At 41.5% G+C, this 19,898-nt stretch overlaps 1 protein-coding gene across 1 annotated transcript; it reads left to right on the plus strand.

Moving 5' to 3' along the window:
* Positions 1–4,057: 4,057 nt before the first annotated feature.
* Positions 4,058–19,110, plus strand: LOC137801583 (myosin-7). The gene is made up of 37 exons (XM_068598954.1): positions 4,058–4,258; positions 4,442–4,585; positions 4,683–4,839; positions 4,922–4,949; positions 5,658–5,763; positions 5,855–5,947; positions 6,024–6,087; positions 6,180–6,278; positions 6,367–6,470; positions 7,348–7,486; positions 7,569–7,687; positions 7,803–7,952; positions 8,122–8,292; positions 8,381–8,687; positions 8,797–8,867; positions 9,014–9,219; positions 9,445–9,568; positions 9,957–10,093; positions 10,189–10,444; positions 11,153–11,395; positions 11,478–11,654; positions 11,762–11,907; positions 12,027–12,117; positions 12,205–12,594; positions 12,689–12,815; positions 12,953–13,071; positions 13,173–13,369; positions 13,609–13,792; positions 14,451–14,616; positions 14,701–14,825; positions 14,906–15,214; positions 15,303–15,506; positions 15,631–15,927; positions 16,625–16,729; positions 16,837–16,932; positions 17,255–17,389; positions 19,003–19,110. The coding sequence occupies exons 1-37, from the start codon at positions 4,058–4,060 to the stop codon at positions 19,021–19,023; spliced, it is 5,808 nt and encodes a 1,935-aa protein (XP_068455055.1). The 3' UTR covers positions 19,024–19,110.
* Positions 19,111–19,898: the final 788 nt, after the last annotated feature.

Consider the following 19,898-nt stretch of genomic DNA (forward strand, 5'->3'; position numbering starts at 1 on the left):
GCCAGGCTGTTCCTCCAAATGGCAAGAGAGGATTTCAAAGAATCAATAATTAAATACCTAATTCAGATACTGAGACAACCAACAAATTATAAATATGACGTTCTTGTGACCCCTGAACTCTGAGTGCTATCCTTACCTGCTTGCCTAGAGCTTCACCTTGGTGCTGGTGCCGGGTGAAATAATGATTAAATAATGATTTGGGGCAGGAGGAGGGAGGCCCCAGACTTCCATTGTGTGAAATACAGGGAGTCCTGTCCCGTCTCTGATTACGTGTCACTTCCTTAACTCCCTAAGCGACCACGCAGGTATCTATTCGCTAATGAAAGCACATTCGCAGTATGTGTTGAGGATTATCAGCACAATTGACAAGATATCTGAGCCCACACACCAAGGACTCAGAGGACTGACCGAAGATGGAACAGTTCACCACCTCTATAATTAGACCATCTTTAACAAGTCAACATGGTGCTACTCTTGCATGGTGGTAACATTGTCATATAGATTTCACGCAAAACCTTTGCTCCTACCACAAGATGGTGATTTATTTATTGCCAATTTATGAACGATTTTACACACACTGGACATATCTACAAAGGGAGCTGGTGTTTCTATGGGAGCCCAGAGCGGACAAACCAAACACCAACTCTAGAAACAGCCTTTTTATGTTTCCATGTTCCCTGAAGGCCACCGTAGTTATCACAGAGTCATCATTATAGCAAGGATGGCCTCTCAGTCTTTGAAAAGTGAGTGGATGAGTATTCTGTTGGTTGCGATCTGCAACCACTCTGCTCGACGCTCACTGCCCGTTCAATTGCAGAAATGAACAAAACCATCAAAACCTTCGAACATTCACTTCTACTGCAGCACTCAATGTATTAACCTGTATCAGCATCCTGGTGACTATAACAGTAATAATTCACTATATTTATATACCCTCACTATCAGTTCTTTCAAGTAAAACCCAGAGGAAAGAACAAAACATTAAAACAATTACAAAGTCACTGGTAACTTTCTGGCAAAATTGAGTGTCCAATAAAAAGTTGCTACAAAGTTGCTCCAGGAGGTGTTTATTGTCACGGCGTCCTCCGAAACCAAAGGCCAGAGACACAGAGCTAAATGCCCCATGTATTTCTTCTACCCCAGGCGAGGTGTAATCAACCATGTGTGGCGACAAGATTCTCTTGTTGTGACATAAACAAATCCTCTGAATCATGTTTCCTTTAACGAACACAAGCGTGACCTCTGAGGTCAGTGCTGTCTTCACTTGGTCTTTAGCAGGGGCATGGCATCTCTCACTTCCATGTGGCCCCTTGACGCCGGCTGTCACTAACGGGGCCAGGAGCCCAGCTATCAGAATGGAAATAATCTCTGCACTTGTCACCGGCTGTTGACCCTGCTTTAATCTCTTGACCTCTGAGTGGGCCCTGATTACTGCTGTGCATTGTAGCTCCTAACAGGAGAGTCGAGACCGGCCATCGGGACGTTTGAGAAGACTCCTGAACGGCCAATCTATTCCAGGTCCAACCGGAATAGATGGTGGTCATTGAGTTTTTATCTAATGTCAGTAACTACTGTCGCGTATGCAGGCCCAGGCATGTCAGACTTGGCCAATGTAATACTTTCTATACAGATTTTATTTTAAAGTGCCAGGCTGAATTTCAGTCTGAGTGTGTCCCTGGCTGCTCGACATAATAACTAATGTATGTTGAATCAGTCTTACAGGTTGTACATTATTAAAGCGGCCATACAGGACTGGGAGCATTTTTATTTGACTCTTGATGGCTCTGAACAAAGCGACAGTGCCAACAGCACTGACAGTGCGAACTTTGGCAAAAGTGCTGACTCAGCTAACTGTGTTTAGTTGAGGGGGAATCAATGGATGGACAGGGGATGACCTCACTTAGGTAGATGTTACTCCACTTACACATGTCAACTGCTTTATTAATACTCTAAATAGCATTAGATTGTATCTTCAAATGTTATTAAATAGTGGGGTTCGGTCAATAAAATGTGGATTAAATCGTGTTTTGTAGTCAAACTACCTCAATGACCAGCAGCTAAGGGTGAGCAGTTGTTCCTTGACGGGTAACCCGCTGTAGAAGCAGCTCAATTTAGACTCAGACTCCACCGAGGAGTGCTGTTTGGCACGGAGCATCGAAAGTGGACGTGCGGTGGAATAAAGCTGCCACTCACAGGAGACTTATGTGAGACAGAACCCAGCTTGAGGCCATCATCTGCTGCAAGTGATCCCAGACGCAGGCGAAAGGCAGGGTCCCTGAAAGCCTCTAAAGGCTGTTCTCCTCAATCAGGGCCGTGTGCGGAGCAGGAATTTCACACAGTTATCTTTGGCCCCCTAAAGACACAGTGCCATGTCAGCGGCACTGTAACTGCGTGGGCCGGCCCGCGCCTGCCGCTGACTGATAATGGGCGAGGGCTTCCACGGTGACCTTGGCGCAGCATAGGAGCATGTCGCGCTGGCATCGCCCTCCATTGTGTGTCATCATTACCGCCTTTCAGTGAATCTGGAGCATGTCACCTGTGGCAGACCTCTGTCTGTGTTGCCTCGCACTTGCCGCCTGTTTAATCTCACAGGCTGCTGTTCTTTATTTAGACCGACCCTTTGGGTATCTGGTGGCTGTTTATATTCCCCCAAAGTCCATTCTGTGATAACTAAACGCAATATGTTTCCAATGCCTCACTGCGACTCCACCTAAGCCTTCTGGGTAATTGAGACCAATACATGACATGCTTCTCTAGAATATCACGCCAAATATTTTCTGTGTCTTCCTTTGTGTTTAGAAAACAATACCAGCACTTTGCATTTATGGAATACTCTGGATTATGTTTCATCGTGCAAAGATTGTCTGCGAGCCTTCTTTGTTTCGTTGCTGCTTATTTCTTCGTTTATCAAAAGTTTATCTTTTTGTAACTGCAGAAATATATTGAATTAGAATGTAATTTGATGAATATTTTTTGCAATTATGCAATTAAAAACAGATAGATATATAATTCCTCCCTTGAGCTATTTTCACTCATTTGCTGTTGACATCTACTTGCTTACATTTTTTAATTAATGATGGGTTTTTTTATGTGAAAGTGCAGATCTTCAGGGAAACATTATGTAATATTATATAAACAGATTTTAAAGAAGTTTTTCATCTTTATTTATATTGGAAATATTGCCATCTTCCCACTGATAGCAGCAACATTTCCATCAATGATCTTCTTTGATCAGCCTGCCTGATAAGTAAAAGACCAGGGCTACCAATAAATACATAAATACTTGAAAGTATGAATAAAATGAGAAAGATTTTATCGGTATCAGTCTTGCCTGTCTGAAGTGAGGATGCTTTTGCTCAGTGCTGCATGTATTGTTCCTGGAACAGAAGCTCACTTAAGGGATGATGACAAGGAATTCCTCCCTGTGTCTATTTCCAGAGTGAGTTGTGGGCCCCTGGCTGCTTGAGGATACCTATGATTAATCGCTGCTCCGCATGGACCTCCTAATATGGCCTCATCAGGAGACCCCCTCGCTGATAACACTCTGACCCGCTGATTTCTTTATTGCTCTGTGCCACTCATTAACCCCCTCCCGTCCCCAGCCCCACACAGACACAATAACATTCCTGAACCCTGAACGCCCCTCCATATTTGGCGGAGAGGCTTTGTTTATAAGGGGAACTCGTGGTGAAACCCCCAACAGGTCACCATTCTATCTCAAGGTAAGGTGCAGGAACAATGGCTCACAAATCACTCTAAGCGTTACCTGTGTTAGTGTGGACTCAGACTGCTCTCATCAATTTCCCTTTTCTACTCCCTTAAGGACCAGTACACACCTCAGTCTCCTCGGTAGGGACAAGGGCAAGGTAAGAGCATCTGACAAATGAAAATGTGTTTGATTTAAAAACTGAATTTCATGCGATGGGGAGAAGAAATACAATATAACATCAATGTGTGATACATTAGGAAATGCAAATACTTTTGGCATATGCTTTCCTTTTATTCTGCAGTTGCCTTTAGATAAAATATTTGTTTTCTCCTGAAGACAAGGTGAAAAATGGGTGACGCTGCCATGAGAGATTTCGGGGCAGCAGCCCCGTTTCTGAGGAAATCAGACAAGGAGCGTCTGGAGGCCCAGACCCGTCCCTTCGACATGAAGAAGGAGTGCTTTGTGCCTGATGTGAACGAGGAGTATGTGAAGGCTTCCATCACCAGCCGGGATGGGGACAAAGTCACTGCTAACACTGAGAAAGGAAAGGTCAGTGAGCTGGATGCAACTGCTTTAGTAGACACGGTGGTACAATGCAAGGGATGATTCAGTTCCATTCGTCTTTTAGTTATACAGAGCAGGGAAACAAGAGGAGGATGCTTTCACAATCTTTGAACTGCACAAGATTACAGCACACAGCAGCACATTAATGTTCACTGTTTCCATTTTCAGACTGTCACAGTGAAGGAGTGCGATGTACACCCCCAGAACCCGCCAAAGTTTGATAAAATTGAAGACATGGCTATGTTCACCTTCCTCCATGAGCCCGCTGTGCTGTTCAACCTCAAAGAGCGTTATGCAGCGTGGATGATTTACGTGAGTTGAGGCAAAGACTCTATCCCTCACTCACAGAAGAACTACAGTGAAATAGCATCGTTCAAAACTGCTTGCCTCCTCTGTTTCATCTTCACAGACCTACTCAGGGCTCTTCTGTGTGACCATCAACCCCTACAAGGGGCTGCCGGTCTACAACCAAGAGGTGGTTGTTGCCTACAGAGGAAAGAAGAGGACTGAAGCTCCTCCTCACATCTTCTCTATCTCTGACAATGCCTATCAGTACATGCTAACTGGTAATTCCCCCTTCAGCTATCCTAATGTACTCAGGGAGGTGAGTCTTAGAATCCTCCAGTGATCCTTTCTTCTCTTTTCCAGACAGAGAAAATCAGTCAATTCTCATCACGTAAGTTGTGTTGTCGTGTGGAGAATGAAATTTTGCTGTGAGAAATATTGTTTGTTTTGTGAGTTTATGTATGTTTTTATTTTAAGTGGTACGTTATCAGTGAATATGTTGATGCCACACGGGATAGTACCTGAATATGAACATGTAGTCTCAGCCTGTTCTCATGTTAATATATAAAAATACGAACGTTTTGACACATCCCTCGAAATCTGATAACGACACACAAAGCCCCTTTTACATGCGTATGTCAGTAACTCCAATGTAAACCCTTCCACGTCATTATTAGACCAGGAGTGTTAGGCTGTCATGAAGTGTTGTTTTGAAATGATGTTAGCGACATGTTTTCTGTACTTATGTAAGTTACTTAAGTTTACGTTTTACTTAGTTTACGTACTGATTGTAAGTGGTTGCGTTGCCTTAACTAATTTTGACTACTTATTTTAAGCTCAACCATGATGTTTTTCCTGAACCTAACTCAGTGGATTTGTTGCCTAAATCTAAGCAGCAGTTTTTGTTTGCATTGACATCAACCACGTGTTCACTGCGACCATGCACTTTGGCTGCCCAGTGTGTTAGAGAAGGATGCTCACGTGTCAGTATGTGACAAGCTGAACTGAGAACATGTTCCCTTCTCTCATTAAAAAACCTGACAAGTTGGAGATGACGTACTGTGTCTTGTCGACTTATCAAAACAATTTGTGTCTTCAGTGGAGAATCTGGTGCTGGAAAAACTGTCAACACCAAGAGAGTCATCCAGTACTTTGCCAGCATCGCTGCTGGAGGTGGAAAGAAGGACGCAGGCTCTGACAAAAAGGTTATAATCTTGAAGCATTTAATGGCACAGCGCAGGATTTTCTTTAGATTTTTACCAATATAACACATGTTGCACTCCTCAATTCTTTTAGGGTACCCTGGAGGATCAAATCATCCAGGCAAACCCTGCTCTGGAGGCCTTTGGGAATGCCAAGACCATCAGGAATGACAACTCTTCTAGATTTGTAAGTGTCTGTCTGTAATGAAATACCCTTTTGTGTCAATGCTATTTTAACATATTTTCATTGTCAAAATTCTTAGGGCAAATTTATCCGAATCCACTTTGCAGCCAGTGGAAAGCTGGCTTCAGCTGATATTGAGACCTGTAAGCAATCTTTTCTCAAAGCTTTTCACTATGTCCGTTCACATGTTCACAATGATCACCATCCCACTTACATGACGTGAATGTCTTTACAGATCTGCTGGAAAAGTCCCGTGTCACCTTTCAGCTTAAGAATGAGAGAGATTACCACATCTTCTACCAGATTCTGTCTCAGAAGAAACCCGAGCTGCTGGGTAAATGAAAGCCAACTGATCTGTGGCCAGTAACAACTACCAGTGGTGATGTTGCTACAGAACCTAACATTTCTGTGTTGTCTCTCAGAAATGTTGCTCATCACCAACAACCCCTATGACTACGCCTTCATCTCCCAAGGAGAGACGACAGTCGCCTCCATCAATGACTCCGAGGAGCTGATGGCCACTGATGTGAGTAGGGATGAACCGGGATGTCTAGTCATGGAGCCGGCCACTCACACCTAAAAGTCATAATAAATGGTCAATTGATTAATTCAACTTGAGTTAACAGTTATATAACTGTTAACAAACAATGGCATGTTAATTAATCATGTTTGATATACTATATTAAGTATTTGTTAATGATTATAACATTATTTTGAAACCTTTAACTAATTGTTTCTAAAACATCTATAAATATATTATTTTGCCATTCAAATAAAGTGAGTCGATTGTGTATTAACCTAATTAATAACCAGTAACAAAATGTTACAGGTATTTGGTCTACAATGTTTTTTTAAGTAGATGTTTTAAAAATGATTTCTGAAAAGTAAAATCATTTGTAATTCCTTAACACCTGTGGTGTTAAAGGCCCTATATATAGTAAGAGATTGAGAGGACTTCAATTGTCTCTCAATGGCTCTTAACATGTCAACGGCTGAATCGGCAGCTCGCAGCAAACAGTGCTAATGGTGCTAACAGCGCTAACTGCACAAACTACTTTGCAGACCGAGCCAACAGTATCAACCTGCTCTGGCTTCCTGCATGTTCTTTTGCATCTCACTGTTGATATAGGATTATGAAACTTGATGTCACTTATAACCCGGTATTACTGTGTCCTAAGCCAGATGATTTGAATAGACTGGATTAGATTCCAGCTATGGTTATAACGTGGGATCATAGTGGCTCAGAGGGCACATACTATCTTATCCCCTGAATCTCTCCTGCCACTCCACTGTGTACCCTGACACAATGCAAACAAAGTCAATGACATATCAAATAAAATATCCCAATTTAGGATGCCGAAACTAGCACAAATGTTGATAGGTTATCCTGTACTCTTGCACAGGATGCCTTTGACGTGCTGGGCTTCACTCAAGAAGAGAAGAACGGCATTTACAAGCTGACTGGTGCCATCATGCATCATGGCAACATGAAGTTCAAGAACAAGCAGCGAGAGGAGCAGGCGGAGTCCGATAGCACGGAAGGTGAGAGACGTTCTTTGATCAGGGACATGAAACATTTAATTTGAATGTAATGAGTTTATTAAGAGATGATGCATTTCCTCAGCTATTGACAAAGTCGCATATCTGATGGGCCTGAACTCTGCCGACCTCATCAAAGGTCTCTGTCACCCAAGAGTCAAAGTAGGAAACGAATGGGTCACCAAAGGACAAAATGTCCAGCAGGTAATAATGTAACATATTGTGAGATTTTTTTCAAGTACAATAGATATAGAAAGTAACACTGACTGCAAAACAAGGGCTATTTACTGTAACTTTTGAAAGATGCCTTTGTCTGTAGGTGTACTATGCTGTTGGCGCACTGTCTAAGTCAGTGTATGAGAAGATGTTCCTGTGGATGGTGGTGAGGATCAACCAATCCCTGGACACCAGGCAGCCCCGCCAGTACTTCATTGGTGTACTGGACATTGCTGGATTTGAGATCTTTGAAGTGAGCATCTTCTATTAATGTGGATAAAGTGTATATTATTCATGCAAATGTAGTTAATGAACTCAATCGTTTTCAATTGAATCTAGGTAACAAAGATATTAGTATGAAAATGACTACTGAACATTCCCATGCCTGAGTTAATTTCTGCTTGTTATTGATGTCATTGCAGTTCAACACTTTTGAGCAGTTGTGCATCAACTTCACCAATGAAAAGCTGCAACAGTTTTTCAACCACCACATGTTTGTGCTGGAGCAGGAAGAGTACAAGAAAGAGGGCATTGAATGGACTTTCATAGATTTTGGTATGGACCTGCAGGCCTGTATCGACCTGATTGAAAAGGTGAGAGACTAGGCTATTACATGTTCAGACATACATGAAGATTGATTGACTTATTGTCTTCAAACCACTCATCTTTTTGTCTCTTCAGCCCATGGGTATCATGTCCATTCTCGAAGAGGAGTGTATGTTCCCTAAAGCTTCTGATGCCACCTTTAAAGCAAAGCTGTATGACAATCATCTGGGGAAATCTGCCAACTTCCAGAAGCCCAGAATTGTCAAAGGAAAACCAGAGGCCCATTTTGCCCTGATGCACTACGCTGGAACTGTTGATTATAACATCAACAACTGGCTGGTGAAGAACAAGGATCCTCTGAACGAGACTGTTGTCGGACTCTACCAGAAGTCTAATCTCAAGCTGTTATCTTTCCTCTTCATAAATTATGCTGCAGCTGATGGTAGGAATAAACTGAAATGTACTGCATTTGTCACAATAAGAACTGCAAGATACTAACTTCTGCCAGTGTCTGGTAATGCAATCTAACAAGGTGTACACTGGTTCATTAGGTGATAGCGCAAAAGGAAAGGGAGGTAAGAAGAAGGGTTCATCCTTCCAAACCGTGTCTGCCTTGCACAGGGTAAGTACAACAATTACATGTGTGTCAATGGCTACTTTATACGTAAATTATTGACTGAGACTTAATTCTACATTAATAACTGACAGATGTGATCCCAATGATCATGTAGACTGGGTGTTAAGTATACGATTGAATGACTTCCACAGGAGAACCTGCACAAACTGATGACCAACTTGAGGTCTACTCACCCTCACTTTGTCCGCTGCATCATCCCCAATGAGACCAAGACTCCTGGGGCCATGGAGAATCCTCTGGTGATGCACCAGCTGCGCTGTAACGGTGTGCTGGAAGGCATCAGGATCTGCAGGAAGGGCTTCCCCAACAGGATCCTCTATGGAGATTTCAAACAGAGGTATTATTTTGTATGGCAAATATGTTCCTTTTTTATGTCATGTGTTTCCATTTTATACAGATGTTTCTCAACTTTTTGCAATTATTCCTATTTTCTCTTATGTCTATTGTATTTGAAAACAGCTTTGGCAATGAACCTGATTCATATTGTTCTGAAATTCTTTATAATTAAAAAAATATATTAAATGTAATTTTGCAAATCTATTTTTTACTTTTTCTATTCCAGATATCGCATCCTGAATCCTGCCGCCATCCCTGATGGCCAGTTCATTGACAGCAAGAAAGGAGCTGAGAAACTTCTTGGGTCTCTGGACATTGATCACAGTCAGTACAAGTTTGGACATACAAAGGTAATTAATGAAGAGGAAAAGTCCAAGGGACATCTGTTAGAAATGTTTAAGCTATAATAAACCACAGTATGATGGTAAATGCAATATGTTGCCACCCATTGGCAACCAGCCTGCTGTCCAGCTCATTGACTGTAACCAGTGACCATCCTGCTACAATAATTTGAATGGGAATGTCCATTCTACTTCTAATCCATTTCTATGAGACTAATTGGATAATGCTAGTTATTAAATGTCAAATTATTTAATATTCACCATCACAACCTATTGGTTACACCAGACCAAATGGGACTGTAGTAGCACAATCCACAAGTGTATTGCATTGAGCAACAGACCCTTTCAGTTGATTTTTGAATTTCTAAGAGGAACATATGTTTACATGCTCGTAAAGGTGTTCTTCAAGGCTGGTCTTCTTGGGCTACTGGAGGAGATGAGGGACGACCGCTTGTCACTCATCATCACCGGAATCCAGGCGAGAGCAAGAGGCCTCTTGGCAAGACTGGAATTCAACAAGATCTTTGAGAGGAGGTCAGAGAACTAAAAGCAAGGAAATGTAAACGATCATTGTCAGAGATTTAGTTTTGGTCATACGGTAGTAATAACTCTTGTTTGTCTTTTGACAGAGATGCACTATATGTGATCCAGTGGAACATCCGTGCCTTCATGGGGGTCAAGAATTGGCCCTGGATGAAGCTCTTCTTCAAGATCAAACCTCTGTTGAGGTCTGCTGAATCAGAAAAGGAGATGGCCACCATGAAGGAAGAATTCCTGAAGCTAAAAGAGGCTTACGCAAAATCTGAAACTCGTAGAAAAGAACTAGAGGAGAAAATGGTCTCTCTTCTTCAAGAGAAGAATGACCTGCAGCTCCATGTCCAGGCTGTGAGTCTATTGACATTATTCTTAATATCTAAATTGTAAAATAACAATACAGTATATGAAACAGAATCTCAGTACCAGCTTGTCAATTATGGCCAGAATCCATTGGTGTCCCGTTTTAATGCACTGGGTATCCCTTTGGCGTCATTTTTCAACATGTATTCTTAAACTAGTAGTCCTATTGACTTAAAAAAAAATACAGAGGTGACAAAAGTTAGATATGTTACTTCTTGTTAAACATCAACTTTTAGTTTTCATTTGAGGAGTTGGGAGTGAAAACTGTTTGATACAAGTATAGTAGTTTTTCCCAAACATTTAGGTTTCTGGGGACCTATTTTCTAAAATGACAAACCACTGCAGCTCAATTCACAACAGGCCTTATGTATAATTTGTGAGGAGCAAATGTGTGCATAAATAAACGTTTCTGCCATTGCCACATCACCTTACATTACCTAGTAAACCAGCCCAAAAAATATTTGGCCTTTTCTATCTGCTGGAGACTTCTGTGATTCTGGTGTACAACTGATATAAATGTAAGAAATCCTGCAAATTTGATTATCGATCCACTTGTGGGTTTCCACCCAAGTCTTTGATTGGAATATACAATTTGAATATATACAATATACCGTATACATATTTTTGTCTTTTCTTATTCATCATGTATATTGCAATTTACTGTATATTAACAAAGTAATATCCATTTCAATTTAGGAGCAAGATAATCTTGCAGATGCTGAGGAAAGATGTGAGGGGCTGATCAAGAACAAGATTCAGCAGGAGGCCAAAGCCAAAGAGCTGTCTGAGAGACTAGAGGATGAGGAGGAGATGAATGCTGAGCTGACTGCTAAGAAGAGGAAGCTGGAGGATGAGTGCTCTGAGCTGAAGAAAGACATTGATGACTTGGAGTTAACTCTGGCTAAAGTGGAGAAAGAGAAGCATGCCACCGAGAACAAGGTATGACGTATACTACTTACTGTACAGTGTTCCAACTAACATCAGCATTGAAGTCCTTGATGAAATTGTCCTCTGGCCATAGGTGAAGAACCTGGTTGAAGAGATGGCTGCTTTGGATGACATCATTGCCAAGTTGACCAAGGAAAAGAAAGCCTTACAGGAAGCTCATCAGCAAACGCTGGATGATCTGCAGAGTGAAGAAGACAAAGTCAACAGTCTGACCAAGGCCAAGGCCAAGCTGGAGCAGCAAGTGGATGATGTAAGTATTCAACTTTGTATTGTTGCAACCCTTAAAGTGTTCTGTAATACCATATGCTCCTTGCATATTAGATCCACAGTTTGACTTTTCCCAATAATATTGTCCAGCTTGAAGGTTCCCTTGAACAAGAGAAGAAGATTCGGATGGATCTGGAAAGAGTGAAGAGGAAACTAGAGGGAGATTTGAAATTGACCCATGAGAGCTTAATGGACCTGGAGAATGACAAGCAGCAACTTGAAGAGCGTCTGAAAAAGTAAGCATACTATGCTACTATGTACAGTACGCCTGGATCTCATACGTGACACAAAAGCTGTACAGATAGCATAACTGGTGACCAGTCGTTCTAATCCTAGCTACTTTATTTCTTCAAAGGAAAGATTTTGAAGTCAGTCAGCTCAACAACAAAATAGAAGATGAGCAGGCCATAACACTTCAGCTTGAAAAGAAATTGAAGGAGCTCCAGGTAATGCCTGATTGCCATAATGTGTAGTGGTTCGCAGTTGGTAAAACCCTTAATGGTAATAGTGACCAAATAGTTCTGCATTTACAGGCCCGCATTGAGGAGCTGGAGGAAGAGCTGGAGGCAGAGCGAGCTGCACGAGCCAAGGTAGAGAAGCAGAGATCAGACCTGGCCAGAGAGCTGGAGGAGATCAGTGAGAGGCTGGAGGAGGCCGGTGGAGCAACATCTGTCCAGATTGAGATGAACAAGAAGAGGGAGGCTGAGTTCCTGAAACTCCGCAGAGACCTCGAAGAGGCCACTCTGCACCATGAAGCCACCGCCGCCACACTCAGGAAGAAACAAGCCGACAGTGTGGCCGACCTGGGGGAGCAGATTGACAACCTGCAGAGAGTCAAGCAGAAACTGGAGAAGGAGAAGAGTGAGCTCCGACTGGAGCTGGATGACGTGGTCTCCAATATGGAACATATTGTGAAGACAAAGGTCAGCTGAACTCATTTCTTGCTAATGTTGAAATTGTACAGGTATAGTTTGGGTTATAATGATAATATAAATAAAATGTCTTTCTTAAATTTAGACAAATCTAGAGAAGACATGCAGGACTGTGGAAGATCAGATGAGTGAATACAAAACTAAATATGAAGAGGCTCAACGCTGCATCAACGATTTCAACATGCAAAAAGCAAAACTTCAAACGGAAAATGGTACCTTGATACAGCCGACAATTTTCATGTAAAATACCATTTTATTTTCAAGGTTCCATGAATGCAGAGAAAACCAGACAAAATATCTTGGAAAAAAAGTTTGCTGGGACACTCACAATATGATTCTGCATTACAAGGTGAGCTCACAAGGCAGCTGGAGGAGAAGGAATCCCTGGTGTCTCAACTGACAAGAGGGAAAATGTCCTACACTCAACAGGCTGAAGACCTAAAGCGACAACTGGAAGAGGAGACCAAGGTAATGAAATTAAATTTCAGTGCACAGTAACATGACAGGACGTTCACTTGTAACCGAAGTGTGTAACAGTGTTACTCATTCATACCATTTGGTTTTGACAGGCAAAAAGTGCCCTGGCTCATGCACTGCAGTCATCCCGTCATGACTGTGACCTGCTCAGGGAGCAGTATGAGGAGGAGCAGGAGGCCAAGGCTGAACTGCAACGCGGCATGTCCAAGGCCAACTCTGAGGTGGCTCAGTGGAGAACTAAGTACGAAACTGATGCCATCCAGAGAACCGAGGAACTGGAGGAGGCCAAGTAAGACAGTTTAAAATACAAATTTATGATTTGAAATGTAATTCCTTAAGAAACATTTTACTTCGTCTTGCAGATCAGCTTTTTGTTTGTGTTATGTTCCTACTAAAATGTAAGACGAACAAAAAGTTTGTCTGTTGGACGACCCAGCAGCCAGTCATGTTTTTTGATTTTATTCAAATGTATTCAGCAAGCACGGCAGGAAGATTGAGCAATTTGATTTAAATGGTTGATTTCTAAAGGAAGAAGCTGGCTCAGCGTCTGCAGGATGCTGAGGAGGCTGTGGAAGCAGTGAACGCTAAATGTTCGTCTCTGGAGAAGACCAAACACAGGCTGCAGAATGAAATTGAAGATCTCATGGTTGACGTGGAGAGGTCTAATGCTGCTGCCGCTGCTCTGGACAAGAAGCAAAGGAACTTTGACAAGGTGAAATAGTGCTATGTTTGTGAGCACCAACGCCATCAATGGTGTAGCCTCTGAGCCTTTGTAGAACCAATCAGGAATTGTGTTTTACTCTGACTGCCATTTGGCCAATATCTCTAACACTTGACAATTTACACCAAAATAATCTACATTGATAAATAACACTACAGGTAAGACAAAAATATATGTTTTATATGATGGGATTGAATTGGCCAATGCAACCCTAACATGGGTTATTAAAGCCAAAGTGTGTGAAATTAGACAAAGTCTAACTTTGGCGCTCTTTGGTGGGAGTATGAAGTTGATGCTGCATACAGATGAATAGTCTAAAACATTGCACACATTTGAACTTGCACTCAACTTTTATGCCATCTATAAAAGATGCAAATTACAAGGCAGGAGGTACTCTTCATCGGTTCAAATGTGTCTATCAGACCTATTGAGCAAATTTGTTCAGCTGCATTCACATCAAATATGGTGTTTGGTATAAACACACGTGTCCTCTCATCATTTGCATCCAGGTAATTTGATGTCAATGCAGCCTTTGTGTCATCCAACTACTTTTTTCAATAATCGGACACATTTTTTCACAAAAATTGAAATCCCCGAGCCTGCCATCTGGCGCATAAACACTTATTGCTGGCATTACTATCTGCTGTAGGTCCTCTCTGAGTGGAAGCAGAAATACGAAGAGTCCCAGTGTGAGCTGGAGAGCTCCCAGAAGGAGGCCCGGGCCCTGAGCACTGAGCTCTTCAAACTGAAGAACTCTTACGAGGAGGCTCTGGATCATCTGGAGACCATGAAGAGAGAGAACAAGAACTTACAGGGTAAGATCTACTGCTGGGGTTTGTCTCTGAGTTTCGGCAACATATTTACTTAAATTGTAAATCACGCTGCTCAACATTCAACAGAGGAGATTTCCGACCTCACTGAGCAACTTGGTGAGAGTGGAAAGAGCATCCATGAACTGGAGAAATTACGGAAACAACTGGAGCAGGAGAAAAGTGAGATCCAATCTGCTCTTGAGGAAGCTGAGGTACAGGCCCTCTGAAAATTCAACATTTTAGAGTTTAAACTGTCTCAGCGATGTATAACTCTGTATCCCCTTTCCATCAGGCCTCCCTGGAGCATGAGGAGGGAAAGATTCTGAGAGCCCAGTTAGAGTTCAATCAAATAAAAGCTGATATGGAACGCAAGATTGTTGAGAAAGACGAGGAGATGGAGCAGACCAAGAGGAACCTGCAGAGGACGATCGACACCCTGCAGAGCTCTCTTGAAGCTGAGTGTCGCAGCAGGAATGAGGCTCTCCGTTTGAAGAAGAAGATGGAGGGAGACCTCAATGAGATGGAGATCCAGCTGAGCCAGTCCAACAGGCAGGCAGCGGAGGCCCAGAAACAGCTCAAGGCTGTTCATGCACATCTGAAGGTAAACTAGGAATGGAAAGGCGCACTTCATTAACTTTAAAATTCACACTGATTCCAAACATTCATGTGGTTAATATCATCCCGTAAAGGATTGCCAAATTCAGCTGGATGAGGCTGTTCGGGCCAATGATGATCTCAAAGAGAACAATGCCATGGTTGAGAGGCGTAACAATTTGCTTCAGGCTGAGCTGGAGGAGCTCAGGGCTGCTCTGGAGCAAACGGAGAGAGGTCGCAAACTTGCTGAGCAAGAGCTGCTGGATGTTAGTGAAAGGGTGCAGCTACTGCACTCACAGGTAAGGCCTAATCATTGACAACAACAACCATATATGACTGAATGGTTTTCTTGGACATTATAAAGAAATTAACGGCATTAATCTTTCTAACCGCAGTAACAATCTCTTAAATCTTACATCTTAGAATACCGGCCTTATAAACCAGAAGAAGAAACTTGAGATTGATGCTTCCCAACTTCAAATTGAAGTGGAGGAAGCGGTGCAGGAGTGCAGGAATGCCGAAGAGAAGGCCAAGAAGGCCATTACTGATGCTGCTATGATGGCAGAGGAGCTGAAGAAAGAGCAGGACACCAACGCTCACCTGGAGCGCATGAAGAAGAACATGGAGCAAACCATCAAGGACCTGCAGCACCGTCTGGATGAAGCTGAACAGATCGCCTTGAAGGGGGGCAAGAAGCAGGTGCAGAAGCTCGAGGCCAGGGTAAGAGAAATTTGCCAATTTACAAATATAAGATACTTCTGCAAGTAAAATTGTGGACCAATACAGGCGGCAACCTCTGGTCTTGAAAAGTGAAGCATTGCATAAGAGCCTTCAACATGTAATCTTTCTACTTCCAGTAAGGGGCGACTCCTCTGATTGTATAGAAGTCTATGAGAAAATGACACTACTTCTCACTTGATTTATTCCCTCAGTAAACATTGTAAACATGAGTATATGTCTCAATCTCTAGTTTAAGTGTTCTTCATTACAGCATGATTCATTACATTTCGTGAATCGTCAAATTTAGTAAAGTAGAGCAGACACCTGTCTTCCCCTAAAACAGTGGTTCTCCAACTGTGGGGCGCGACCCTCTAGTGGGGCATGGAGGGATTACAGGTAGGTTATATATATATATATATATATATATATATATATATATATATATATATATATATATATATATATATATGTATATATATATATGTATATATATATATATATATATATATATATATATATATATATATATATATATATATATATATATATAAAAAAAGAATCCTTTATTAAGTGAGCTGAAATTAGTTAAAAAGCTCAGCAGTGTGCAGAGTTGACTGATAATTATCTTGGAGTTAAATGTTGAAATATATTCTTGTGTACTAGTGAATTTTCAATAAGTCCTTTCTGATGCTTTCAGGTGAGGGAGCTGGAGGGTGAGGTGGAGTCGGAGCAGAAGAAGGGCAGTGAAGCTGTGAAGGGAATGCGCAAATATGAGAGACGCATCAAAGAGCTCACATACCAGGTGATCTTTCTTTTTTATGAATGGATCAACAATTGTATTTTGGAATAATCCCTATATTCTTTTTGTGAAACCTGTGAGTCTCTTTCCTATTCCCTCTGTTTATACAGACTACAGAGGACCGCAAGAATATGGTGCGTCTCCAGGATCTGGTGGACAAGCTGCAGTTGAAAGTCAAAGCCTATAAGAGAGCTACTGAGGAGGCTGTAAGTGTGGGCTGCGGAAAGTTGTTTTTCTTTATTCGTGCAGTGTGCTCACAATATATATCACCCTTTTTTAATTCAACTATGTCTCAAAAATACTTTTACATTTTTTTATTGTACAATTATTTCCATTTTGCAGATGCTAAAACACTCTTAAAACAGCGCTGTTCTAAGTTGTCGGCAGGAAACATCTCACGTTGACTTGTTTTAGACCTAATTGGTTGAAGCAGTGTTAACCCTTTCAGCTGAATACCATGTGGCTCCTGGTTCATTGCTCCTTGCAGTTACTGAATATTGTGGCCTTTGTTTTTGTTGAATCCTCCAGGAAGAGCAAGCCAATACTAACCTTGGTAAGTTCCGTAAACTGCAGCATGAGTTGGACGAAGCCGAGGAGCGAGCGGACATCGCTGAGTCTCAGGTCAACAAGCTGCGGGCCAAGAGCCGTGACGTGGGCACCAAGGTGAGAAGCCTTTCTCCGCTCCACACACTGTCCTACTGCCTCAATGCTCAATCAGCCATTCACCATTTCAATGTAATACATTTTCAGCTTTTTATCAGTAATTATAGAAGCGTTCATCATTTGAAACAGGAGTAAATAAACCAAACCAGTTTTTGTATAGATCAATTTTATTTTGTTTTAATAGTCAAATTAAAAAGGTTAGTGGTACTGCTTTTCTTCTTCACCTTTTGTCACACAGCAGGTACCATGGCAATTTAAAAGCCAATTATAAGTACACAAAGATTTAAATGGTTCTGAGCATTTTATGCTTTTTTAGTGAGAAGATCAGGGTAGAATGGGTCCCTCGCTAGGAGACGGCTTAGCGCCTTAACCACCAGAGAGACTCTAAATTACTATTCTTTACAAATAATAACTCAATAATAAAGTATTAATAAACTGAATAATATATATATATATATAGTACAGTTTGAAAAAAAATAGTACAGTTTGTTAGTTACTCTCGTGGCAGTGTTTTTAGCTTAACCACATTTGTGTTAACGCAAAATCTGAGATTTGTTTCTCTACACACACATTGTGTGGTGTTTCTGCTGCACAAACAGCCAGTTAGAGCAATTACAGCCGAGCTGTGGTGTACTGGCCATCTGACATACTGGGACATCCGCCCAGTCTGTCTCCTTACCTGCCCTCCCATGTGTGTCTTGCACATGAGAATTCTGCAAAGGTAGCATGCAGCAGTGAGATGTACAACATGTGACATATATGGTGTAAAAAAAAGAATGTTAAAAAAAAGATTTGAGACTCAAAGCTGGGGTAGGCAGTTTTCTGGAAAAAACGTCAGGATTTAATAAACTATCCCCCTTCACCTCCTTCTTTTCTGTCCGATGTCCCGCCCACCAGACAAACAGCGGCATATACATGTGCAACAGCAAGTTGGGAATCCAACTTCAGGCCAATGCAATCATGATATTGGCACATTTTATAACATTTATTGTCAGATTCTCTTTTAGACTCTTTTTTGTTGAGTCTTTTTGGGTTGCTTTGCATTGTAGGCAGTGGTTGTTAATGCTGGAATAACATGGATTTCTGCAGGATTTGAATCATTGAATCACAACTTTCACTCTCTGATGCACCAGCGAATAGGAAAACCCTATCTCTGAATAAACTGTGGTTGGCCAAAGTCTCTCATCTAAAACCTAAAAACAGAGTGCAGAAATCTAGTTTTCTTTCCGACCACTTGGGTTATATGATGAAAGGACACTTTGGAATTTTTGTTCAATCACAACTCCAAAAAGAATCGCCTCCTCCAGCTTTAAATACAGACAAGCTTGTCTCTTTTTAAAACCTTTGAGCACCCCTCCAAATTCATTCTATGCTACATCCTTTAGATTCATCTAATCCCACAATTCACGCAATAATAGCTAAGGATTTCAAATGACTTCTGCCAACCCAACATGCGGTAAAGGAAAGCTGAGAGTAAAATAAACCTCATTCATGGCGAATCACTAACTTGTAACATCCTCAAGTTAGCTTTTAGTAACACTGGATGGGTTTCGTTGCTCCACTGTCACTAATCCGTGTCTTTTTGTCTACTCTCTTATCATTCTTCATCACAGAAAGGGCTAGATGAGGAGTGAAACTCTCAGACGGCCACCTAAGACCTGTGGGATCTCCTGTGCGGCGGTCTCCTTTGTCTTCAAAGTAATTCTGTAGAATAAAGAAAAAGTGCATTCAAATAAACGTGTAGTAGAGTCCTCATTCATTACAATCTGGCAGAATCCTCCACGCTAACCTGGAGAGGTGTGTGTTAAATCCACCAGCTATCACTTCATCACCCATGACAACTACCACCCAGTTGGTCATTTAATTTCAGAAGACGTCAGAAGGGTTCGTATTAGAAAGCACAAAAGAAACCTGACACAAAAATAAGAAGTTCACTTGGAGGGTCACAAATGGATTAGGGTTCCTAAAGGTCACACTGCCACCTTGTGTTGACACTCTGAACTGACGTTCTTTTGTAACAGAGTTTTTTTTTACCCTAACCCTTCTGAAGAATATGCTTCAGTGGAATATTACTCAAGCCGGTCTAAATGTAATTTCAGAGATCTCTTTGTCTGTAATTAACCTAGATATCGGGGAAACATGGACACATAATTCTATAGCAGTTAAATATCTGTTAAAAGGTGACCAACCTTGTATTGGCATTTAAGAACCCAAAGTGGTTGAAACCCATCTTAACATGATTTTATACAGACAACACAAGAGATTATTATTCAGATTATTTCTGATACAGTTTCATAGCCTTACAGAGTTTGGAAATTTTGTGAAGAAAAGAAACAAGAGAATAAGATTTCCCACTGACGTAGTACTTTTCCCCTGTTCAGTACAAATCAGCTTGTTCAATAATTCTCACAAATAAAACTTTGGTAAAAGTGCATCAATCATCCATGTTGCCTTATTCTGTCATAATCATTTCTAACTGCACTAAAGTTGGAACTATTTCACCCACTTT

Source organism: Clinocottus analis, unplaced genomic scaffold (genome assembly GCF_023055335.1).
Source record: "Clinocottus analis isolate CAN_PGR_092001 unplaced genomic scaffold, fCliAna1.0.p SCAF_11, whole genome shotgun sequence".
Classification (NCBI taxonomy): Eukaryota; Metazoa; Chordata; class Actinopteri; order Perciformes; family Cottidae; genus Clinocottus; species Clinocottus analis.